Source organism: Bos javanicus, chromosome 15, assembly GCF_032452875.1.
Source record: "Bos javanicus breed banteng chromosome 15, ARS-OSU_banteng_1.0, whole genome shotgun sequence".
NCBI lineage: Eukaryota > Metazoa > Chordata > Mammalia > Artiodactyla > Bovidae > Bos > Bos javanicus.
The window spans coordinates 29,623,617-29,649,161 of NC_083882.1; the positions used below are offsets into that span (position 1 = coordinate 29,623,617).

Here is a 25,545-nt window from a genome sequence, read left to right on the forward strand (position 1 = left end):
GGCAAAAATTTATCTTACCTTCATATCCCTGGTGCCTAGCACAGTTCCAGGGACATAACTGGTATTTAATAACTATTTGCTATTTGGAAGGAAGGAGGCAAGGGAGGAAACTTGAGTGAGTTGAGAATCGAGAAACCAAGACGGAGACAGCCTAGAAAGAGTGGGTCCAAGAGAGAGACCCCAGGCATTTGTGGCCCTGGCTTGATTTCTCCAAGCCATGAGGAAATCCTCCAGAGGAACAAGAGTGCTGTGGCTTTAAATGACTTCAGCGTTGTCAATGAATCTGCTCTGCTAAAAGAGTTATCCTCTTGCTCCTGTGCTTGTCCTCCCCCTCCTCTCAGCTCCCCAAACCCTTCTCGGCGGCTGTGATGGGATAATTAGATGCGAGAGCTCAGCACAGATGATGCTCCAGTTGCTTAGCAACTAATGGTTTCCATGGAGACCCCAAAGCACAGCCTCCAGAGCAGCCAGTGAGCAGCTCGGCAGGGCAGGGAGAAGACGCAACTCTCAGCTCCTCCAGAAACCTGGGGAGGGCCAAGGGTGGGGAAGGGGGGAGGACTGAAGGGAGAGAAAGGAGGGTTTAAAGGCACAGGCCCCTCTTATCCTTTTAAAATCTGGTCAGAGCTCTGTCCTCCCCTACCCAACTCTGTCCCACTCATAATTTCAGATGGAGATGGGAGCTTAGGAGTAGACACAACATGACCCAGTCTGCAATAAACCCAACCTCTTCTCCTTTCTGCTGCTGGTTTGTGACTGAGATGGGAAGTGATCTCTCCCAAGCCCAAGTGTAAACATCCTCCTGGCTGGGGATGGGATTTGAAGAGTACTAAGAAGATCCCTCACCCTGGAATTCCACCATTTAGTCTGTTCCCTCTCTCCAAAGTTCTCAATGTGCCAAAGATCCTCTTTCATTTTGCAGAATTATAATTGGATCTTATCTAAAAGGGAACAAAAGCCAAGGCGCAGGGAAAACAGAATTCATTTCTTCACCCAAAGGCAGCCTGTGCTGGGAGACAGGGGAAAAACACCTGACCCTGATCTCCAGCAGAGGATCCAGAGTGTGTGTGTACGGCGGGGGCGGAGAAGGAGGCCATACTGAGCATCTGGTGACTCGAGTATGTGCCTCCCAGGCTAGCATCAATCAACCTTACCTGGAAGCTCGTTAGAAATGCAGAATTTCAGGCTTCACCTCAGACCTACTGAATCAGATACTGCATCTTAATAAGATCCCCGGTGATTCACATGCACATTCAATTTGGAGAAGTGCTGGTCTGAGGCCCTCCCACTCTCCGCTTTGGTCCAGGAATCTGGTCTTTATTGTCACCCCCTGCTCAAACCCCAGGACAGGAGCTGACCTTTTCACGGACACACCCTTACCAGCACCTCACTTCCCTGGTGGGACCCTGGCCCTCTTCTGGGACTGGGGGAGCCAGAGTGGCTCCAGGAGCAGAAAGACACACATAAATGCTCCCTGTGGAGATCTACGACCTCTCCTGACAAAGTATTCCATGTTCCACAAGTGGCTCTGAGTCTCAGTTTCCACATCCACGAAAGGAGCCAATAACGTCCACCGACCGGGCTGGCGGTGAGCTTGAGTGTAGAGCAAGCAAAGCGCCTGCCGGGCCCAGGAGAGGTGCTTTCTCCTCCTGTCTGTTGTCTCTGCTCACAACTCCTTCAGGGCTCTCTAACCCAGCACAGGGGTGGGAGGGCCTTTGGAGAAGTTGTGTCTCTCTTTCATTTTCTCCCTCCGTCTCTCTCTCCTTTATTCTCAAACAGTTCTGCAAATGTTGTTGACCAAGGCTGACGGTATGCCTCCCCCACCCCTACTGGGCAGGTCAGTGCCCACCTCTCCGATCTCTGGAAGGCCTCCATGGCATCCTTGGAGGATGGGAAGCCCTGTGTGCTTCCTGGCACCCATACCCCTCCCTCTGCCCCTCCCAGAGTTCAGTGCTTGGGCCTCAGTGGATGCCAAGAATTGAGGCCCTGGGCTCTGATGCCCCGACCCTGTCCTGCCGGTTTCTCTGTTTCTCTCCCGTTCCTGCCCAGCCAAGGCCCTTTCAGGAGCCCCTCAGGGTGACTCCCCTCTCTCCACACACCAGGGCAAACTCAGTACTTGCCACCCTCCTGAGAAGACCCCCACCACATGGGGGGGTGGTCCTCTACAGGCCGGGCTCCAGATGCTCTTGCAGGCGGGAACACTCATGCTTTTACATGTGGGTGTCCCAGAAGAAGGATTTTCCACCCCCACCTCAGCTCCCCTGCCCCTCTGCGGTGACTAAGCCACCGAGATCCAGCCAGGCCCTCCCCATCCTGGCCTGAGGGCTAGCTCCCCATCCTGAAAAACCTGTTTGGGGGCCTCCCCTGAGGCTGTTGGTACCCAAGGGGCAGGTTGGGCAGGATTCCCCTCGAGCTCCTCCCACCCCACCAAGACAAAATCAGGCAGCCCTAGGGGAAGGGCTTCAGTTGCCTTAGGCAGTCACAGCCCGCCAGCACCCACCCCAGCTCCCAGCCCAGCGATGGCATCTCCGTGGCCTGTGTGGACCTTGTCTTGGATCCTGATTCTGCTGGCTGTCCTGGTCCCCGGGGCTGCAGGTCTCTGCCATCTCTGGCCAGGCTGGGGAGGGGCTTGGAAGGGGGGTTCTGGAGAGGAGGAACTGTGCCTTCCAGGGCTGTCAAAGAGGGGCTGGTCTGGCCAGCTGGGGCTGGGAAACTGGTGACGGCGGTGACCAGGCATCAGTCACTGGGCCCAGGGCACATTCCTGTCCCCTTCCAGATTCAGGAGGCAGGCAGGAGTGGGGAAGAGACCAAGGCTTTGGACAGGGGTGGGGTTGGGAGCTGCCCTCTCCTAGCACCCCTGCATCTGGAGGCTTGGAGGAGTACCCAGCTTCTGCAGCCCAAGCCTGCCACCTGGTGGTCATACGGGCAAAGACTCGTGTTCCGCAAACAGACCACAGAGTGGAAGGGACTCTTCATCCTTAGAGAGGACCCCCAGGGGTGGAGTGGGGTGGCCGATCTGTTGGCGAGAAAGGAATTGATCCTCCCCTGAACTCCTTCCTGGCCCCTTAGCTGACTTCAACATCTCAAGCCTCTCTGGTCTGCTGTCCCCAGTGATGACGGAAAGCCTGCTAGTTGCCTTGCCCCCATGTCACCTCACAGGGGGCAACGCCACACTGACTGTCCGGAGAGCCAATGACAGCAAAGGTCTGCTTCTCGCTCCCAGCACCCCCTAGTGCCCATAGATCCCTTCCCAGGATACTCAGGCATCCCTCCTCCCACTCTCCCTTCCTATTGACCCCGTTTCCCCACCATCCATACTCTAAATACTGCCCTTCTCCTTGGGGCCTTTCGAGGCTTGTCCCTGCCTTTCATCACCAATTTCCCACCCAGTGGTGAGATCTAGCTTCGTGGTGCCTCCGTGCCGCGGACGCAGGGAGCTGGTGAGCGTGGTGGACAGCGGGTCTGGCTTCACGGTCACCCGGCTCAGTGCATACCAGGTGACAAACCTGGCACCAGGAACCAAATACTAGTAAGTACCAGGCCTGGGCCTGGGGCACGGGTGGGAAGGGCTATAGGAAGAGGAGCTGGGCCCTGACTTTGGTGGCGGTGGTGGTGGGATGTGGTGAGTATGGGGGAGAGAATGGGGGCACAGCTACCAGAACAGGCCTCTCCTGGGCACAGCTGTGGAGTGGGAGGCCTGGACTCCCTCATACTCTAAGTCCTGGACACTGACTGAGGATTCTCTCCTCTCCCGAACCTCACCGCAAAAGCATTTCCTACCTCGTGACAAAGGGGGCATCCACCGAGTCCAGCAGAGAAATCCCAATGTCCACATTTCCTCGTGAGTAACGTCTCAGGGCCCCAGAGCCTTCCCTGGCCCCTCTTGCCCCATCCCCCACCTGCCCCTTCCTATCCTCCCTTAGCTTCTCTTCCTTCCTCTATCCTCACACTGAGCCCCTGGCATTTTAAGTGGCTGCTGACACATTTCCCCGCACCGCTAAACTTTGTGGGTAGTGACCGTGTCCGATTAATTTCTGAATCCTCGGTGCCTCACATAGGAGATGCTTCATAAATGTTTATCTAATGATTCGTTGGTTGGTTGGATGAATACACGGATGAGGGGATGGCTGGCTGGATGAATGGATGAAGGGCTGGGCTGGGAGCCTTGGGCAGGGTGGGGGCCCTTCCTGCCTAGAACTGCCTCCCTCCTCTCTTCTGACAGGAAGGAAGGCAGAATCCATTGGGCTGGCAATGGCCCGGACAGGGGGCATGGTGGTCATCACGGTGCTGCTCTCGGTCGCTATGTTCCTGCTGGTTCTGGGCTTGATCATTGCCCTAGCACTGGGCGCCCGAAAGTGAGGAGGACAGCCCCGGGGAGCAGGCAGCAAGTCCAAGGCACTGTCTGTGTTCTCAGCCCGGGGCTCTGCGTCTGCTCTTATCTCCACTGCTGAGAAGACGGCCTGCTCCCAGGCCACAGGCACCAGGCCTGGGATCCTTCAGTGCCATCACCTCCCCTCCCTTCTCCACTACAGCCCTCTCCTCCCTCCGTCCCCTCCTCATCCCCTAAGGTGTCCCCTTGGCCCAACACTCCCTATTACTGCCCTCACCCCACTCCTGTCAGAATTGGTTTTTCTCCCATTTCACCTCTTTAACCGCTCTACCCCTGACAGACAGGAATTTTTCCCTCCCCCAGTGAATTTAGCCCCTACAATAAAGCCTGATGCCACGTTGCTGTGTGTGTTTCTCTTCAATGGGCTCCACTTTGGGCTTCCCCAGTGGCTCAGCTGCTAAAGAATCCACCCACAATGTGGGAGACCTGGGTTTGATCCCTGGGTTGGGAAGATCCTCTGGAGAAGGGAACGGTTACCCGCTCCAGTATCCTGGCCTGGAGAATTCCATGGACTGTATGTCCATAGGGTCGCAAAGAGTCAGACACGACTGAGCAACTTTCACTTAACTTTCACTATGGGCAAACGTATAGAATCTATGTCCAGGCTGCGGCTGCTCCCAGTCCTCTCTCTGCCCTGGAACCCCAAAGTTACTTTTCCCAGGAAGTAGGAAGGTGTGGATGAGATAAGAATCCAAGAGTCAGAGTTCTCAGACCCACACCTGGACTGTGGGTTTTACACCATCCAAGGGCCTTGGGGTGGGAATGAAGCCGAGGCTGGTCCACCACATGGGACCCAGAGGTCTGAGGGCCTTTGTGAAAGCCAGGAGACCAAGGAGAAGTGCTGCAGAAAGAGAGGCTCTGACCAAAAAACAACCCAGAGGGCCAGGACTTCCCTGGTGGTCCAGTGGTTAAGAATCTGCCTTCCAATGCAGGGGGAGCTGGTTCAATCCCTGGGGGGACTAAGATCCCACAACTAGAGAAGTCCAAGCACCATAATTACTGAGCCCAAGCACTCTAGAGCCTGTGCTCTGCAACTAGAGAAAGCCCTGGCTTTCTTCATCATGATGAATAACCAGCACAGTGAAGGGAAAAAAGCCAGAAGGCTACCAGAGTGAAACCCAAGGACAGGGTGCTGGAGATGGGGCAGGGAGCGGGGAAGAGGGGTTACAATTACAGGGGGAGTGAAGAACAGGCTAAAGGGCACTAGGAGAAGAGAGAAGAAGTGGAACACCCTGCCAGAGGGTGCAAAAGTGGTACTGTGAGTAACCAAGGGGAAAGAGTGGGAGTGGTCACTTGTGTTCTCTCCAGTATGTTATTCCTTCTAAGGATCAGTGATCTTTGCCTTGCTCTTAGGGTAAAGACCAAAATTTTTGTGGTGACTTTCAAGGCCAGCCCGGTGTCTGTCCCCTAACTACCCCTCAGCTCTCACTATATCCCTTCTAATGTCCTGCGTTCCCTCTTGCCTCGAGGCCTTTGCACAGACTCTTCTTTAAGCCTGTGTGCGTGCTAAGTCGCTTCAGTCATGTCTGACTCTTTGCAACCCCATGGACTGTAGCCCACAAGGCTCCTCTGTCCATGGGATTGTCCAGGCAAGAATACTGGGGTGAGTTGCCATTTCCTGTTCCAGGGGGTCTTCCCAATTCAGGGAAGACTTCCGTCACCCACATTGCAGGCAGAGTCTTTATCATCTGAGCCACACAGAAGCCCCTTCCTTAGGCCTACGCTGCTTTTAAGACCACCCCCCCCCTCAATTCCATTCTATTTGCATAGTTAACCCAGCTTCTCCAGGGAAGGCTTCTCTGACCTCCACCCCACCATTAGGTTGGGTTCTCCCATTTTGTCTTTCATGGCGTTACTATTGTTTATTACTATGTTTATGTGATTATTCAGTGGTCTTCCCTCCAGACTTTATGTTCCCTGAGAGTTGTCTCTTTGCTCCCAAGGGCCTATAGTACCTTTGTGGTGCCTGGGACATGGTGGATATTCAATACATATTGTAGAACAAGTGAGCAAATGGATGAATCAACAAGCCCCTGAAGAGAAGGTGAGGGCTAGGAAAAGTGCCAAAAATTCTGAAAATGCAATAATAAATGACACAGAGCTAGAAGATCCTGGAGAGGGAGGCAATGGAAGAGAAGAACAACAGCACTAATAATTCCACAAACACTAACTTAGCATTTATTGTGTGCCAGGTGCGAGAAATAAACTGTGAAAAGACACTCTTCCTCCCTTATGGAACTTACAGAGAATTTAGGGGAAGAGAGATTCCCCGAAGTGTGAACAGGTAAATAAAATTTCAATAAGTGTCATGATAGATGACAGGAGGTGAACACGGGACCCTCCTTAGTTTGGGTGGGTCCAGCTCCCCTGAGGCCTGAAGTCAGGAACGAGGGTCAGGGAGAATCCATCAGGTCCTTCTTCCCATCCTAACTGGACCAGCCAAGGGAGGTATGGTGCCCACTCTTCTTGTATTGTGGGCAGAGCATCAGCTGTCCTTGTTGTTCAGTAGCTAAGTCTTGTTGACTCTTTGCAACCCCATGAAGTGCAGCATGCCAGGCTCCTCTGTCTTCCACTATCTCCTGGAGTTTCCTCAAATTCAGGTCCATTGAGTCTGGGAGGCTATCTAACCATCTCATCCTCTGCTGCCTGCTTCTCCTTTTGACTTCAATCTTTCTTCAATCTTTCAGGGTGTTTTTCGAGTTGGCCCTTCGTATCAGGTGACCAATGGTGGTAAAGAATCTGCCTGTCAAGCCGGAGACCCTGGGTTGGGAAGATCCCCTGGAGAAGGAAATGACAACCCGCTCCAGTATTCTTGCCTGGGAAATCCCATGGACAGAGGAGCCCAGCAGGCCACAATCCATGGGGTCCCAAAAGAGTTGAACACGATTTAGCGACTCAGCAACAACAACAAGAGCACCAGACAGGGAACCAAACTGTGCCACACATTAGAATCATCCAGGAGATTGGAGAAGGAAATGGCAACCCACTCCAGTGTTCTTGCCTGGAGAATCCCAGGGACGCGGGAGCCTGGTGGGCTGCTGTCTATGGGGTCTCACAGAGTCAGACACGACTGAAGCGATTTAGCAGCAGGAGACTTTTAAAAATCCCAACACTCAGGCCATATCCTACACCAGAATCAGAATGACTGAGGGTGGGAGTCAGGCATTAGTACTTTTTAAAGATCCCCAGGGGATTCCAACATGCAGCAAAGTTTGGAAATTACTGATAGATACATTATTTATTTATTAATTTTCAGTTTCCCTCCTGCCTGCGCTCTGCTTCTAGAGTTCTGTCAAATGGATGTGGGTAGGGGGATGATATAAACATTTTTAAAATCATGATCATCACCATACACATGGACATCACCAGATGGTCAACACCGAAATCAGATTGATTATATTCTTTGCAGCCAAAGATGGAGAAGCTCTATACAGTCAGCAAAAACAAGACCGGGAGCTGGCTGTGGCTCAGATCATGAACTCCTTATTGCCAAATTCAGACTTAAACTGAAGAAAGTAGGGAAAACCGCTAGACCATTCGGTTCAGTTCAGTTCAGTCGCTCAGTCGTGTCCGACTCATTGTGACCCCATGAATCGCAGCACGCCAGGCCTCCCTGTCCATCACCATCTCCCAGAGTTCACTCAAACTCATGTCCATCGAGTCGGTGATGCCATCCAGCCATCTCATCCTCTGTCATCCCCTGTTCTACTTGCCCCCAATCCCTCCCAGCATCAGGGTCTTATCCAATGAGTCAACTCTTCGCATGAGGTGGCCAAAGTATTGGAGTTTCAGCGTTAGCATCAGTCCTTCCAAAGAAATCCCAGGGCTGATTTCCTTCAGAATGGACTGGTTGGATCTCCTTGCAGTCCAAGGGACTCTCAAGAGTCTTCTCCAACACCACAGTTCAAAAGCATCAATTCTTCAGTGCTCAGCTTTCTTCACAGTCCAACCCTCACATCCATACATGACCACAGGAAAAACCATAGCCTTGACTAGACGGACCTTTGTTGGCAAAGTAATATCTCTGCTTTTCAATATGCTATCAGGTATGACCTAAATCAAATCTCTTATGATTATACAGTGGAAGTGAGAAATAGATTTAAGGGACTAGATCTGATAGACAGAGTACCTGATGAACTATGGACAGAGGTTCCTGACACTGTACAGGAGATAGGGATCAAGACCATCCCCATGGAAAAGAAATGCAAAAAGCAAAATGGCTCTCTGAGGAGGCCTTACAAATAGCTGTGAAAAGAAGAGAAGCGAAAAGCAAAGGGGAAAAGGAAAGATATTCCCATTTGAATGCAGAGTTCCAAAGAATAGCAAGGAGAGATAACAAAGCCTTCCTCAGGGATCAATGCAAAGACATAGAGGAAAACAACAGAATGGGAAAGACTAGAAATCTCTTCAAAAAAATTAGAGATACCAAGGCAACATTTCATACAAAGACGGGCTCGATAAAAGACAGAAATGGTATGGATCTAACAGAAGCAGAAGATATTACGAAGAGGTGGCAAGAATACACAGAACTGTACAAAAAAGAGCTTCAGGACCCAGATAATCACTATGGTGTGATCACTCACTCACCTAGAGCCGGACATCCTGGAATGTGAAGTCAAGTGGGCCTTAGAAAGCATCACTACGAACAAAGCTAGTGGAGGTGATGGAATTCCAGTTGAGCTATTTCAAATCCTGAAAGATGATGCTGTGAAAGTGCTGCACTCAATATGCCAGCACATTTGGAAAACTCAGCAGTGGCCACAGGACTGGAAAAGGTCAGTTTTCATTCCAATCCCAAAGAAAGGCAATGCAAAAGAATGCTCAAACTACCGCACAATTGCATTCATCTCTCATGCTAGTAAAGTAATGCTCAAAATTCTCCAAGCCAGGCTTCAGCAATACGTGAACCATGAACTTCCAGATGTTCAAGCTGGTTTTAGAAAAGGCAGAGGAACCAGAGATCAAATTGCCAACATCTGCTGGATCATGGAAAAAGCAAGAGAGTTCTAGAAAAACATCTATTTCTGCTTTATTGACTATGCCAAAGCCTTTGACTGTGTGGGTCACAATAAACTGTAGAAAATTCTGAAAGAGATGGGAATACCAGACCACCTGACCTGCCTCTTGAGAAACCTATATGCAGGTCAGGAAGAACTGGACATGGAACAACAGACTGGTTCCAAATAGGAAAAGGAGTATATTGTTACCCTGCTTATTTAACTTATATGCAGAGTACATCATGAGAAATGCTGGGCTGGAAGAAGCACAAGCTGGAATCAAGATTGCCGGGAGAAATATCAATAACCTCAGATATGCAGATGAGACCACCCTTATGGCAGAAAGTGAAGAGGAACTAAAAAGCCTCTTGATGAAAGTGAAAGTGGAGAGTGAAAAAGTTGGCTTAAAGCTCAACATTCAGAAAAATATCATGGCATCTGGTCCCATCACTTCATAGGAAATAGATAGGGAAACACTGGAAACAGTGTCAGACTTTATTTTTCTGGGCTCCAAAATCACTGCAGATGGTGATTGCAGCCATGAAATTAAAAGACGCTTACTCCTTGGAAGGAAAGTTATGACCAACCTAGATAGCATATTAAAAAGCAGAGACATTACTTTGCCAACAAAGGTCTGTCTAGTCAAGGCTATGGTTTTTCCAGTGGTCGTGTATGGATGTGAGAGTTGGACTGTGAAGAAGGCTGAGCAGCAAAGAATTGATGCTTTTGAACTGTGGTGTTGGAGAAGACTCTTGAGAGTCCCTTGGACTGCAAGGAGATCCAACCCGTCCATCCTAAAGGAGACTAGTCCTGGGTGTTCATTGGCAGGACTGATGCTAAAGCTGAAACTCCAATACTTTGGCCACCTCATGCGAAGAGTTGACTCATTGGCAAAGACCCTGATGCTGGGAGGGATTGGGGGCAGGAAAAGGGGACAACAGAGATGAGATGGCTAGATGGCATCACAGACTTGATGCACATGGGTTTTGGTGAACTCTGGGAGATGGTGATGGACAGGGAGGCCTGGCGTGCTGGGATTCATGGAGTCACAAAGAGTTGGACGTAACTGAGCAACTGAACTGAACTGAAAATCATGATAATACAAACATAAAGGGCTTCCCTGGTGGTTCAGATAGTAAAGAATTTGCCTGCAGTGCAAGAGACCTGGGTTTGATCCTTGGGTAGGGAAGATGCCCTGGAGGAGGGCAAGGCAACCCAGTCCAGTATTCTTGCCTGCAGAATCCCCATGGACAGAGGAGCCTGGCAGGCTCTAGTGCATGGGGTTGCAGGGAGTCGGACATGACTGAACGACTAAGCACAGCACAGCACATTCATTCTTTGCTTCCCTGGTGACTTGGTGGTAAATAATCTGCCTGCCAATGCAGGAGATGCAGGTTTAATCCCAGGGTCAGGAAGATCCCCTGGAGAAGGAAGTGGCAACCTACTCCAGCATTCTTGCCTGGAGAATCCCCATGGACGAAGGAGCCTGTTGCACTACAGTCAGTCATGGGGTGGCAAAGAATCGGACACCACTGAGTGAAAAAGCACACAATACAAACTTAAAATTTACGACTTTAACCATCTTTAAAATACATCTGTTGGGTGCCTCGGGTCTTAGTTGCAGCCCAGGGGATCTTTTGTGAGCTCTTCACTGAGGCATGTGGGTTTCTCTCTAGTTGCCCCAGGGATGTGGAATCTTAGGTTCCCAACCAGGGATGCAACTCAAGTCCCCTACATTACAAGGCAGATTCTTACCATGAAAGTCCCTGTTTCCACATTTTAAATACTGTGAATAGGCAGTCTTGAACATGGGTATAAAGATATCTATCCAAACCTCTGATTCCAGTTCTTCAGGGTATTAACCAAGAAATGAGACAGCTAGATCATAGAATAATTCTTTTATTTTTTTCTTTTTTTTTTTTGAGAGCCTGCACCATTTTACATTCCCACCAGTAATTCACAAGGATTCCAATTTCTCCACATCCTAGTCAACACTTGTTATTTCCTGTATTTTCTTTGTTTAGTTTTATAATAGCCATCCCAATGGATACGAAGTAGTATTTCATTGTGGTTTTTATTTGCATTTCTCTACTGTTAATGATATAAAAGCACATCTTTTCATGTGCTTATTGGACATCTGTATTTCTTCTCTGGAGAAATGTCTATTCAAGTCCTTTGCCCATTTTTAAACTGGGTTGTTTGGATTTTTTGATGATTTGTGGGATTTCTTTATACATTCTGGGTGTTAACCTCATCAGAGATATGATTTACATGATATTAACATTTTCAAATGATACATTAATTTAAAAGGGGCTATAAAACGGTAGATGCATTACAATAACTTTTTATATAAAACAAAATGAAACACAGGAAAAAGATTGGAATACTATACATCAGAATGTAATTAATTATTATCTCTTGTGGATAACAAGAATGATTTTTGTTTTCTTGTGTTTTTCTTTGTGCTTTCTATATTTCCAAGTTTTCTGTATCAGGCATGTATTATTTTTATAACTAGGGAAATTATCATAAAATTACTGTTATTATTGATATTAAAGGTAGGGTGCCAGTAAATTTTTTAAAAGTTGTTGTTTTCACCATAGTTAAAACAACATTTATTGAGGGTCTCCTACATGCCAGGTACTACTCTCAAAGTTTCCAGTCTAGTAAGCAAGCAACTGGCAACACAGTACAGGGTAGATGGGCTCTGATGGGAAAACCCAGAATGCACAAAGAGGGGGCTGCCTCACCCTCTGGCCAAATATGAATAATTTAAGGATAAAACAAATACAGTAATGAATTATAATCCACTCTGTAACATATGATTTCCTTGGTGGCTCAGACGGTAAAGCGTCTGCCTACAATGTGGGAGACCCGGGTTTGATCCCTGGGTTGGGAAGATCCCCTGGAGAAGGAAATGGCAATCCACTCCAGTATTCTTGCCTGGAAAATCCCATGGATGGAGGAGCCTGGTAGGCTACAGTCCACCGGGCTGCAAAGAGTCCGACACAACTGAGCAACTTCACTTTCACTTTTCACTTTCTGTAACATAAGAATCAATCCTTTGAGTCCATACTGATAACAAACAAATATGTGATAAAGAAAAGTTCTTCTTTACAAAAGAATGTGCTGTGCTGTGCTTAGTCACGTCTGACTCTTCTGTAACCCCATGAACTGTAGCCCGCTCTGGTTCCTCTCTGTCCATGAGATTTTCTAGGCAAGAATACTGGAGTGGGTTGCCATTTCCTTCTCTAGGGGATCTTCCTGATCCAAGGATTGAACCTGCACCTCCTGCATTGGTAGGTGGATTCTTTATCACTTCGACACCGGGGAAGCTCTTACAAAAGAATGCCAACTAAAATAAATGGAGATAGAACGATAGATTTAGAAAAATCAGGGAACTCCCTGGCAGTCCAGCAGTTAGGACGCAGTGCTTTCACTGTCATGGTCAGGGAACTAAGGTCCCACAAGATTGGAGGTGCAGTCAAAAATATATATATAAAATAAAATCATTTCACACGCATCATAGTAATGATTGATTTAGGCAAGAATCATAAATGGACACTAGAATTAGTGGGTACAAATTTGATGAGAAACAAGATTTTAGATCACTTTAATATATGTCCCCACAAATTGCTTACTAATTACAAAAGAGAGGAAAAAAAAAGGTACCTTCACAGTTGAAAAACATAATGGATACCACTAATAATGAGACAAACCAACATCACGGGTCTCTTAATGTGATGTACTAATAAGGAAACATCTCTTCTCTGACATTCTGGCCAAAATTACATAATCTAGTTATGAGGAAACAGGAACCTAAACTAAAAGACATTCTACAGAATAAATGGCCTGTACTCTTCAAAATGCCAATGTTATGAAAGATTTAAGTCTGAGAAATTACTCCAGATTAGAGGCTAAAGAGACATAAAAATTAAATGCCTTGCATGATCCTGAAATGGATTCTAGATAATAAAGCAAAGTCATATAAAGCACATTATTGGAGCAATTGGTGAAATTTGAATAGGATCTGTATTTTAAATACAGTATTGAATCCATAAGGGCTTCCTTGGTAGCTCAGCTGGTAAAGAATCTGCCTGCAATGCGGGAGACCTGGGTTCGATCCCTGGGTTGGGAAGATCCCCTGGAGAAGGGAATGCTATCCACTCCAGTATTCTGGCCTGGGTCACAGAGTCAGACACAGCTGCACTCCTCTCTGCGATGGCCCACAGTCTGTCTTTGGAGTGTGCTTCTCTCTGAATCTGAATAAATCTACTCCTTACCTATCAAAACAAAACAAACAAAAAGAGATTTGGACACGATTGAGTCACTTTCACTTTCATTGAATCCTTGTTAAGTTTTTTAATTTTCTCATTTCTGATTTTCTGGTTATATAAACCAATATCTTGGTTTTCAGGAAATACACACTTAAGTATTTATGGGTAAAGGGGCAGGATGTCAGCAAATTACTCTTGAGTAGTTCAGAAAAAGATAATGTATGTCTTACACAGAGAGAAAAACAAAAATGTGATAAAATGTTAATAATTGGTATAATTGGTTAGAGGACTTAACCAATTAGGTATACTGGAATTTTTTTATCGCAGTCTTGGGACTTTTCTGTAAATTTGAAAGTATGAAAAACAAAATTTAAGAATCACCATTCCAAAAAAATGACATAAAATAATAAAAACCACCATTTAATTCCATCTCCACTTTACACTTACAGATGCGATCTTGGATAAACCATGAAATCCTCCAAACTTCTAGAAAGTAGCTACTAATACCATCACAGGATCATTCTTGATTGGTAGACTGATTTACCAAATAAAAAAAGAGCTTGGGGTAAATGTAGAGAGGAAAGAGCGCCTGGGATCCCTCCCTTCTGAATCCCCAAGGTCCCCAAACCCCAAAGTGAAAGCGTGAGGGGTTGTGGAAAAGGCGGGGTTGGGGGGGCGCTCAGTGTAGGCCCGAGAGGTCGAGGGTGTTAAATGAGGCACACCTGAGCGGGCTCCACTCAAGTCAATCAGCACCAGGGGATTTAAGAACGTGCCTCCCAGGCCTCAGCCTCAGTCTCTCCCGACTCTCTCACCCTGTGCTGGCTGGCCCTCCTCTCCTAACCGTGGACCTGAAACTGCAGCACGTCGACTTCTGGGCCAGCCTCCATGGCCAGGTCCCGGGGCTGCTGGACTGGGACATGGGGAACGAGTCCTTTCTGGCCTTCGCCACGTCGCACCTGCCCTTAGCCGAACAGAACCGTGAGTGTCCTGGACGGGGTCGTGGGGGATGGGCGCGCCGCGACGGCTGAGGGGGGCGCTCATGGGCGCGCCAGGCCCGAGGCTCCGGCGCTTGGACCTCCTCCCCGCCCGCCCTCACGGGCCCCGTTACGATGTTGCGATTCTGGACTCCTTGCCCCTTTTGCTGCGCCCCTGCCCCGCCCCTACTTTTCCCAAGAGGCGAGGGGGCCCCATCCTCGACTGGAAGCCCACGGAAGGTAGGGGCCTGCCCGAACACTGCTTTTCCACCCTCGTTCACGGGCGCCGTCGCAAAACTTTTAGGTCTCTCTTCAGCCTTTTCTCCGTGGCGCCCAGGCCGTTTGGGCCCACTACTGATTTCGATCATCTTTCTCTTTAAAAAGATTTTTAAAATCAATTTTGTCTGTGGCCGTATGCCCCTCTTAATACATTGTCTGACACCTAGAGCCGCTCAGTATTTGCTGAACGGATAGTTGACCGTTGTCTTTAAAGGGGTTCTCAGGTGTTTCTCAGGTATTGAGAGTTGAGGTAATTGCTTACTACATTCTTGATATATGACTGCCATCTATTTGGGCAGAGTAGTTGGATTAACTCATTTTCTTCCTTCAGTCCCCACCCTCTTTCCTCACTTCCCACACTCCCAATCCATTTAATGTCTTTATAGACAAATGTATCTTTGAAAACTGTTTAGCATTATTTTGCTTTTATAGGTAACCTTACTATACATAAATACTCTCTGCGTCCCCCCATTCACATTGTTTTTGAGAGTAATTTGGGGTTGCTAAATGAAGATCTGATTCATCATTTCTGATAGCTGTGTGATATTCTATCATCTGCATATATTATCTTTTTGTATTTTAATTTTCCTTACTGACGGAGACACAAACTCCATTGGAACTCCTTGTCACCATGAGTAATGCTGAACATTCCTGTGTCTTGATTCAAGAAATATTTACTTATCAGGTGACTTCTCTGGTGGTCTAGTGGTTAAGATTCCACAATTCAGGGGGCCCAGGTTCAATCCCTGGTTACTAAGATCCTGCATGCCACAGGCATGGCCAAAAAAAAGAGAAATATTAATTGAGCACCTCCAATTTTCCCAGGCACTATTCTGGACACTCTTGATACACCATGAGCAAAAGAGACAACTCTTCATGGAGCTGATATTCTACTGAGACCACACAGGCAGTTTATATTAATATGTATACACACACACACATGGTGTGTGTGTGTGTGTGTGTGTATGGGTATATATATATATATATATTATATATATTAGTCGCGGCATGTGGGATATAGTTCCCTGACCAGGGATTGAACTGGGGTCCCTTGCATGGGGAGCACCAAGTGTTAGCCAATGGATCACCACTGGACCACCAGGGTAGTCCCAGGAACATATTTGAGCACAGCTGAAGGAGGTGAGATGGTGAGCTAGACCATACTTAAGAGGAAAAGTTTCTCAAGCAGGAGAAATAGCTCATGTAAAAAGCCCTCAGAAAGAAATATGCCTGGAGTGTTTGAGGAACTCGTAAAGAGGCTAGTGAGGCTGGATCAAGGTAAATAAAGAGAAGAGTTCAGAGGGTGTGGAGCGTGGAGCAGAGGTCAGGAAGAGCCCTCTTCCCCTCTCAGGACATTAGGGTTGACTCAGTAAGATTAGTACGGTTGACAAAGTTTAGAACAGTGGAGTGACCTGATTGCCAATATAGTGAGTGACCTGTGCCATTACTTAGGGTGTTTATACTGAGTTTAATGTCCTGCCATCACTGTCAAGATTTTTAATAATTTTTGAACAAGGAACCCTACATTTGACTCCCCTGGTGGCTCAGAGGGTAAAGGGTCTACCTACAATGCAGGAAACCCGGGTTCAAACACTGGGTCGTGAAGATCTCCTGGAGAAGGAAATGGTAACCCACTCCAGTATTCTTGGCTGGAAAATCCCACGGATGGAGGAGCCTGGCAGGCTACAGTCCATGGGGTCACAAATAGTCGGACATGACTGAGCGACTTCACTTTCACTTTTCACTTGCAGATTACACAGCTTATCCTGAATGATCTATAGTCTGAAAAGATCATTGTGGCTGCTGGGTTGAAGTGTAGAGAGACTGGGAACCAAGCAACTATTTAGGAGGCTATAGTAGTAATCCAGACAAGAGCTGATGGTGGACTGGACCACCAGGGTGGTGGTGGAGGATGTGGTGAGAAGGAACCAGCTGGATTCTCTTGATGGGTTGGATGTATTATGTAAAAAAAAAAAAAAAAGATTAGAGGATGACTCTTCCAGAGCTTTTGGCTGACCAGGCTCAAGGATTGAGTTGTCTTGTACGGAGATGTGGAAGATCTGGGGAGGAAAACCAGGAATTCTGTTCTTTACTATGCCAAGGTTGAGGTATTTCTTAGATATCCAAGTAGAAATATTGAGTAAGCTGGTAGATATGTTTTAATTGTGGAGAGAGAGAGGAATTTTGAAAGTCCTTGATACACATGTGGCATTTAAGGGGAGAAAATAGAGTGAGCCCTAGGGGGCATTCCATTCTAAAGAGATTGGAGAGAAGAGAGATAACCAACAAAAACTGAGGAAATGAGGAAATGACCATTGAGAATCAAAACTGAGATTGTCTTTTCCTGGAAACCAAATGAAGAAAGTGTTTCAAAGAAGGAGTGGTTACAGGAGAGATCAGATCAGGGATGGGCTGACTTGGAGTTATCAAAGCAGAGTCTTGATAATATGGTTTTGGTGGAGTGCAACCTTAAGCATTGTGGTTTCGGGGGAGTGGTGGAGGAGTCTGATTGGCAAGGATATAAGAGTGGAAGGGAGGGGAAGTAAAGACGGAAAATACAGACAATTTTTTCAAGGAGTTCTGCCTCAAAAGCAAGCAAAAATGGAGTACTGGCCTGGCACAGAAAGTGGGAACAAGAATTCTTGTTTGTTAATATTCGTATTTATTTATTTGACTTCACTGGGTCTTAGTTGCAGTTTGCGAGATCTTTGGCCTTTGTTGACACATGCAGGATCTGTAGTTGCAGCATTTGGGATCTGGTTACCTGACCAGGGATCAAACCCAGCCGCTTGCATTGGGAGCGTGAAGTCTTAAACACTGGACCACCAGGGAAGTCCCAACAAGTTCTTCTTTTTAATAAGATCAGAGAATTAACAGCATATTTGAATGCTGATATGGTCCAGAGACAGAAATTAATAACAGAAAAGAGTTGTTGCTCTTGCTGTTCAGTTGCTAAATCATGTCCAGCTCTTTGCGATCCCATGGACTGCAGCACGTGAGACTCCTCTGTCCTTCACTATCTCCCAGAGTTTGCTCAAACTCATGTCCATTGAGTTGGTGATGCCATCCAACCATGTCATCCTCTGTCTCCCTCTTCTCCTCTTGCCTTCAATCTTTCCCAGCATCAGGAAAGAGAGGAGACAGGAATTCCCTGGCAGTCCAGTTTTTTGGACTCAGCACTTTCACTGCCAGGGCTGGATTTGCCCACTGGTCAGGAAACTGAGATCCCACAAACCTCTAAGAACTCCCCGCTGACAAAAAAAAAAAAAAAAAAATAGGTACATTGTGTATGCTTGAGGAGGCACAGAGCCACCTGTGTCAGAGCAAGGACAGAAGAGACAGAGACCTTATCCTTTGATCCGCTGAGATTACCAGTCTGTTGATCCTGTCACCATTTTTCTTGCTCTCAAAGAGTGGAGTTAGGAAGTCCTCTCTTTAACCTGGAATCCCGCAGTCAAACACAATCACTCTCTTGCGTACACCGTCAATTCCTTTGGCTCTGGAACACTTGCTACGTCAAACCACAACCCTGATTAAATCCAGCTCTTCCAAACCAGTGCTCCAAAGCCGTAGATCAGTGGATTGGTGTTATCACTGGTATCAAAAGATGGTTGGGGTTGAGAAGAAGATGGCTGGAAAGGGGAGGTGATGCAACCCTTTTACAGGGTGCAGCAATGAGGTTATGGAGAGGTTGCAGTTACTGGTTCAGGTTATTACAATGAGAAGGACTGTTTATATTGGGATGGAAGGCAAAATTTGGGGAGCAGACGAATTCAAAAAACTTCGAGGCCAGGGTCTTTGGAGAATCATCTATGTATCAGTTGAAATAGCCAAGATTTAAGGCAGGAGTAGCTTTAGTGACTGTGAGCCAGGAGCTAAATTTCTCTAAATGAGTGGACCAGAGTTTGGTAGATGATGGCAACAGTGAAGATTAGTGTATAAATTCCTCTGTTAACTAGAATAGACACACCCAGTGGCAGACAGTAATCTATAGTGCTGCTTGATTATTCTTCACCTGTACCAGTTGCTATTCAGATCTGCAGTGTAATAAAGGATCTGGTTTTACTGCATCTTTGCCAATGCTTTTTTTTGCCTGTCTTTATAATTCTTGTCAGTTCCATGTAAAGTATTATCTCATTCTTTCATTGTGTTCCTCTGACGAGTGAGGTTGAGCGTCTTCAGGTATCCCCTCCTTCTGAATACTGATTCGTATCTTTTACCCACAAACAGGTTTGTCTTAGCTTTTTATTTTTTGATTTGTAGGAGTTGTCTGTCAGAGAATTGAGAGTTTGGGAGATTATTTTTTTTCTGGTTTCTTATCTATTGATTTTTTTTCCCTTGTGAGTTTTACTGTGCAGACCCTTCTGATTTATGTGTTATAATATCTGCATTAAATGTATAGGTTAATTTGAGAATAATTGGCAGCTTTATTATTGTTTTTTAGTTGCTAAGTAGTGTCTGACTCTTTTGCGACCCCATGGACTATAGCCTGCTCTGACTTCTCTGTCCATGAGACTTCTCAGGCAAGAATACTGGAATGGGTTATCTTACCAACCCAGGGATTGAACCCTCATCTCCTGCATTGGCAGATAGTTTCTTAGCACTGTGCCACCTGGGAAGCCAATTGGCATCTTTATAATATGTATTATATGTCTTACTTTATTGAAGTCTTTTAGGTCTTCAAATAGTAATTACATTTTTTTCACATAAAGGTCCACATTATAACTTTGATTGCTATTGTAAACAGCATCTTTTTGGAAAAAAATTTATTTTCCAGTTTCTTAATGCTGGTATAGAGGAACAGTGGTGATTAGTATGTTGCTCTTATATCTATCAAACCTGCTGGACTCTTATTAGTTCTAATGATTTTTATTACTATATCAATTTTATATAGTTTTCTATGCTAATCTATTTTCCCTGTAAATGATTATAGTTTTCCTTTTTCTTTATTATATCTCTTACTACTTTTTCCTTTCTAGAGACTGAGCTTTCCAATAAGTATATCATCATTTCCCAGACACAGACCTAGATTCTTCTGTAATATGACACTCATGGGGACAATGAGGGAGACAAAAGCAGTTCCCCCTAACTGGACCAGAAGCCAGATTCATACCACACAGCTAGCTCTAATATATACCTGATTTACTCTGATGAGCCTACCATGTATCCATTCATTAATTTAAATTGAGCTCCTCCTATGTCCCAGGCAGTGAGGGAAACAGACCTGGAGACAGACTCTAAGCAAGCAGTTAGAATAAAATGTGTGCTATGTGAGTGTTTGGACAGATAGTCAGAGAAGGCTGCTTTAGAAAGATGTTTAAACAGACTTGATGGGTGAGTAGCAATTAATGAGGCAAGCAGGAAGAGGGCTTCCAGGAAAAAGGGAACAGCTTATGGGAAGACCTAGGATCTTCCTCGATAAGGTCTGTTGGAGATGGGTGGAGAGCCTGGAGCCAGGGCCTTATGGACTATCTTAGACTTCCCTGGTGGCTCAGACTGTAAAGCATCTGTCTACAATGCGGGAGACCCGGGTTTGAGCCCTGGGTTGGGAAGATTCCCTGGAGAAGGAAATGGCAACCTACTCCAGTACTATTGCCTGGAAAATCCCATGGACAGAGGAACCTGGTAGGCTACAGTCTACGGGGTTGCAAAGAGTCTGACACAACTGAGTGAGCCTGAGAGCCTGGAGCCAGGGCCTTATAGGCTATCTTAAGGAATTTAGATTTGGCCCAATGGCAATGGAAAGCCATCCAAAGGTTTACAGTGAAGGGTGGAAAAATTGGATTAACGTTTTAGGAGATCACTCAAAACTGCAATTGTTCAGTTGCTCAGTTGTGTCCAACTCTTTAGCACCTCTGGACTGCAGCATGCCAGGCTTCCTTGTCTTTCTCTCTCTCCTGGAGTTTGCTCAAACTCCTGTCCATTGAGTGGATGATGCCATCCACCCATCTCATCTTCTGTCGCCCCCTTCTCCTTATGCCCTCGATCTTTCCCAGCATCAGGGTCTTTTCCAATGAGTTGGCTCAAAACTGCAATATGATAAGTTAAAGAAAAGGTAAACAGAACTTTTAGGTTACAGGCTTGGACTGGGATGGTAGAACTTGGTGATTGATTGGGTGTGGCTCTAGAGGAAAGAGGAGACAAGAATGATTTCCACCCACAGACATAGAAAACAAGCTTATGGTTACCAAAAGGGAAGTGAGGGGAGGGATAAATTAGGAGTTTGGGATTAACAGATACATATTACTATATATAAAATAGATAACCAACAAGGACCTACTGTACAGCACAGGGAACTATATTCAGTATCTTGTAATAACCTATAATGGAAAAGAATCTGAAAAAGAATACATATATATGTGTGGTGTTGTTTAGTCACTAAGTTGTATCTGACTTTTTTGACCTTGTTGACTGTATAGACAGTTATACTTAAGGGCTAGCAGAGAAGTCTAGGCTAGAAATAAAGATATGGAAGCTTTGAGTTTATAGATGGTGACTGACTGAAGTAACAGGCATTAATGAAATGGTTCAAGGACATAATGTAGGGTGAGAAGAATGCAGAGGATAATGAGAAGGTCAGAGAGGTAAGGGGAAACCCATAGAATAAGACATCGCTTCCCAGGCAGGGCCCACAGCCACCTCCCAGGGAGGCTTCAAGGCCCAGGACTCTGGGGCCACAATGGAAATTCTAGGATGTTTTGACTCTCTTTCTTTTTGCCAGTTGCCAGATATAAACTCCGAATAGTTGAGCCACCAATGTTACCTCTGGAAAAAAAACCCAACCCTGATAAAGATGGTGAGTGAAGGGAAGTGACATGGCCCTGTGGCCTGGGTGGGACACCCAAAGTCCTTGAGCTATGGGCCACAGTCTCCTTTTTTCTCTACTGCAGGTCCAGATTTTGAGCCCAACCTGTGGATGTGGGTAGACCCCAACATCATGTTCCCCCCTGGAAAGCTGGAGGTCCCAGAACCCAGTAAGGGGAAGAATCTGACAACCACAGCTCCCTCCCCTCAGCCAGTCCCAAAAGAAGACTTTGCCAAATGTCCGGAGGCCACAGAGGTGGAGTTGCTGTCACCCCCTGGAGACCAGTGTTCCCCTTGGAAGCGGTTTGCCACTTCCCTCAGCAACTGGGAGGTAGGGATTTCTGGGGTGGGCTCTAGGCAGGGGGTAGGCCCAGGGATGACGCAGCAGAGGGCTCTGTTTTCTTAGGACTGACAAAGGGTTAATGGGTTCAGAAATTAGCTGTGCCCCCCGTCTTCTGGGTTGGGGAGAAGCCCAGATGGTGGCCCTGGCCCACCACCCCTTCCTGCCACCGCACCCCTGGAGTTGAGACCATGGAGTCAGGACCAGTTCCTACTCTGTGCTCCTCCAGCTCACAGAAGAGAAGGAGGCTGAGGACCAGGATGACCGCTCCTCTGTGGCTCTCCCGTCCTCTCACAAACCGGCCCCCCTCCAGAGTCGGAGGCTTCGGCAAGCCAACAGCCAGGAGGGGAGGCTCTGGTCCAGGCCCCCTCTCAATTACTTCCACCTAATTGCACTGGCATTAAGAAACAGTGCCCCCTGTGGCCTCAACGTGCAACAGATCTACAGTTTCACTCGGTATGTGCAGGGGGCCCTGTGAGGAGGGCGAAGGGAGGGGGCAGGGCCCTGCTCTGATACCTTCCAGTTGGCGGGGGCCCTGGGCTGCTGCCTCAGCTCCCCCATATGTATCCCAGAGGATCCCTCTCTGTCCCCAGGCTCTGGTTCCAGGTTGTCCCCGAATATGTGTCCTCACCTCACATAGACAGGATAGCCACCGCCACCCCTCACATCTAAGAGACTCCAACCTTTTTATAGCTTAGTTCTTTTTTTTTTTTTTAAGTTTTTGTTACAATATTGTTTCTGTTTTATGTTTTGGTTTTTTGACCATGAGGAATGTGGGCTCTTAGCTCCCTGATCAGGGATCAAACCTGTTCTACTTCCATTGAAAGGCAAAATCTTAACCACTGGAGCACCAGGGAAGTCCCTATCTTAGTTCTTCAAAACATATTTTCACCTGCTTCATAAATTCTCTCATCTTCCCTCTCAAGATCCCCCAGCAGTTTCTCACGTTTTCCCTTTGGACTAATCTGGCACGGCCTGTCCCCCAGGGACCCGGGGAAGCCGAGCTGAGAAAGGATTTACGTTGCTTTCTGACAGTCAGGTACCCATGAGTATGAGTTTTTCAGACCTTTTCCCTTTGTTAGAGTCAGAGTCACAGAATATTAATCCTCAAGAGGTGTCCTCCTTGACCAGGATTCCTCTGACAGGAGCTGTTGGCCTGATTTCAGCTCTGTTCCAGTTGTCAGTCCTGAGCCCTTGGAGGGAGGGAGGAAGGAAAGCGAGCCCGGGAGTGTAGGGGCAGTGGACTGAGTTCAGAGGGTGAGGCTTTTACCAGCTGCACAGCCACAGGCCTGGTTAGCACAGTGCTTCGTGGGCCAGCTTCTGCTTCACCACCTTGAGAGGAGGGCTGAGGGCTTCTGGCCCCTGGGTGAGAATGTTCTCCAGGAGAGGCATCTCCCAGAAAGACCACCCCTCTCCTTACCATTCCTCCGTGTCCGCAGACAACATTTCCCCTTTTTCCGGACGGCTCCGGAAGGCTGGAAGAATACCGTGCGTCACAATCTCTGTTTCCGAGACAGCTTCGAGAAGGTGCCGGTCAGCATGCAGGGTGGGGCCAGCTCACGGCCCCGATCCTGCCTCTGGAAGTTGACTGACGAGGGACACCGCCGCTTTGCAGAAGAGGCCCGTGCCTTGGCCTCCACCCGGCTGGAAAGGATCCAGCAGTGCATGAGCCAGCCAGGTGTGAGGCCTTGTCACACTCGAGGCCCAGGGGAGGGGACCTGAAGATCCTGACCTGAGGCTGGGTGTGCATGGAAGGAGCCAGGGTCACACCAAGGTGGAGGTTAGGGGGCAGCTTCTGGAGGAAGGGGAGAAGCCAGAGGTGTTCTGAGATGCTGGGGTGGTGCCTGCCTGAGGGGTCCTCACCTACACAAACATGGAACGTGAGGTATCAGGAGCTGAGGCAGAAACAGCTGGCGCTGCTCACAGCCCCGCAGCCTGGGGAAGTGGTGACCACACGATGTGAGAAACATGGTATGGGAGATTTTCTGCAAAAGGGGGCTTTTTCCTCTCTTGGAGACCAGGTGGCATTTGAGCTTGAGAGAGAAGTACGTACGTCATCTGCCGTGAGAGATAGGTCCAGGCTTAGGGAAGAGCAGCTGCAGGGGGCAGACAGATCCCTTTGACTTTCTTCTTTCCTTTCAGATGTGATGTCCTCACTCTTTGACCTTTAGTTCCAAGAACCAGCCATCAGCCCATGCCTTATTAAAGAATCTGCAGCAGCCTGGTGTGTGTGTGTGTGGTCTGAGGATGAGGTAGCACGGGAGGCGCAGGTCAGCTCTGAGGTTGGACATGGGTTGCCCTCAGAGCTGTTGGATGCTCCAGAGGCAATGGGCCGGTTGCCTGGTGTGCAGCAAAGGCAGCCCATACTCTTCTTTCCTCAAAGGAAGAAAATACTCAACCTTGTTCGAGATATCTTTTTTTCTTGGAAGATGGCTAGCATAAAGCAGCCAGCCCTGCAAAGGACCCCCCAAATCACCACCCACCCACAGGAGTGGATGTAATCAGCTGGGGACAGTGAGGAGAGGCCTAGGGAAATGTATCGTTTATGGAATAGTTGAAGGGAATACCTTCTGGGAGGCCACGAGGTAGCAATGAGAAAGGTGAGAGGGAAGAATTTCTTTTTGAAAACTATATTTGGCTGCACTGTGTCTTCATTGCTGTGCTTGGGCTTTCTCTAGTTGTGGCAAGTAAGGAAGGGCTGGTAGCTAGGCTGGAAAAGAATCTGCCTGCAATGCAGGAGACCCCAGTTTGATTCCTGGGTCAGGAAGATCCCCTGGAGAAGGGAACAGCTACCCACTCCAGTATTCTGGCCTGGAGAATTCTGTGGACAGAGGACTCTCACAGAGTCGGACAGGACTGAGCAACTTGCACTATCACGCTTTGTTTGCAGTGGTTGGGCTTCTCGTGGTGGTGGCCTCTCTCGTTGCAGAGCACCGGCTCTATGGTGGGCGGGCTGCAGTAGTTGTGGCTCCCCGGCTCTAGAGTACAGCCTCAGTCTTTATGGTACATGGGCTTAGTTGTCCTGTGGCCTGTGGGATCTTCCGAGACCAGGGATTGAATCTGTGTCCTGTGCATTGGTAGATGGATTCTTGACCACCAGGGAAGTCCTAAAGGAAAATAATTTATTGAGAAAAGGAGTAGCTGGGCTCAAGCCTCATTTCTCCCACTTAAGCATTAGTGGGGAGGTGAGGGGGATGGCCCTTTCATACCTCAGGGTTCAGTAGAAGCCATAGCACATGGGAATTCAGGGTCCCCAGAGGCCATAGATCTCAGCTGGGCTGAGGTGGCTTTCTGGACCGCAGGAAACTGTCCAGGGCAAAGCCAGCTGCCACCCTCAGACCTGAGCAATAGGGAGAGAAGCCAGCGGGACGGATAAGAAGGGAACAAGATTCAGAGCTGTGTCAGGATGCCACAGATGTTCCCCACAGTGCTCAAAGATCATTCTGGGTTTCCCACGGGGCTGAAATACCTGTCCTTCTGCTGTTCC

At 47.6% G+C, this 25,545-nt stretch overlaps 2 protein-coding genes across 2 annotated transcripts; both read left to right on the forward strand.

Annotated features, from left to right (window-relative positions):
• Positions 1-514: 514 nt before the first annotated feature.
• On the forward strand, positions 515-4,727 carry UPK2 (uroplakin 2). The gene is made up of 5 exons (XM_061440521.1): positions 515-2,592; positions 3,067-3,201; positions 3,388-3,526; positions 3,768-3,838; positions 4,220-4,727. The coding sequence occupies exons 1-5, from the start codon at positions 2,517-2,519 to the stop codon at positions 4,354-4,356; spliced, it is 558 nt and encodes a 185-aa protein (XP_061296505.1). The 5' UTR covers positions 515-2,516; the 3' UTR covers positions 4,357-4,727.
• A 9,601-nt stretch (positions 4,728-14,328) lies between these two features.
• Positions 14,329-24,049, forward strand: FOXR1 (forkhead box R1). Its single transcript, XM_061440522.1, has 5 exons — positions 14,329-14,639; positions 21,636-21,710; positions 21,805-22,049; positions 22,288-22,514; positions 23,498-24,049. The coding sequence occupies exons 1-5, from the start codon at positions 14,579-14,581 to the stop codon at positions 23,778-23,780; spliced, it is 891 nt and encodes a 296-aa protein (XP_061296506.1). The 5' UTR covers positions 14,329-14,578; the 3' UTR covers positions 23,781-24,049.
• The last annotated feature ends 1,496 nt before the right edge of the window (positions 24,050-25,545 follow it).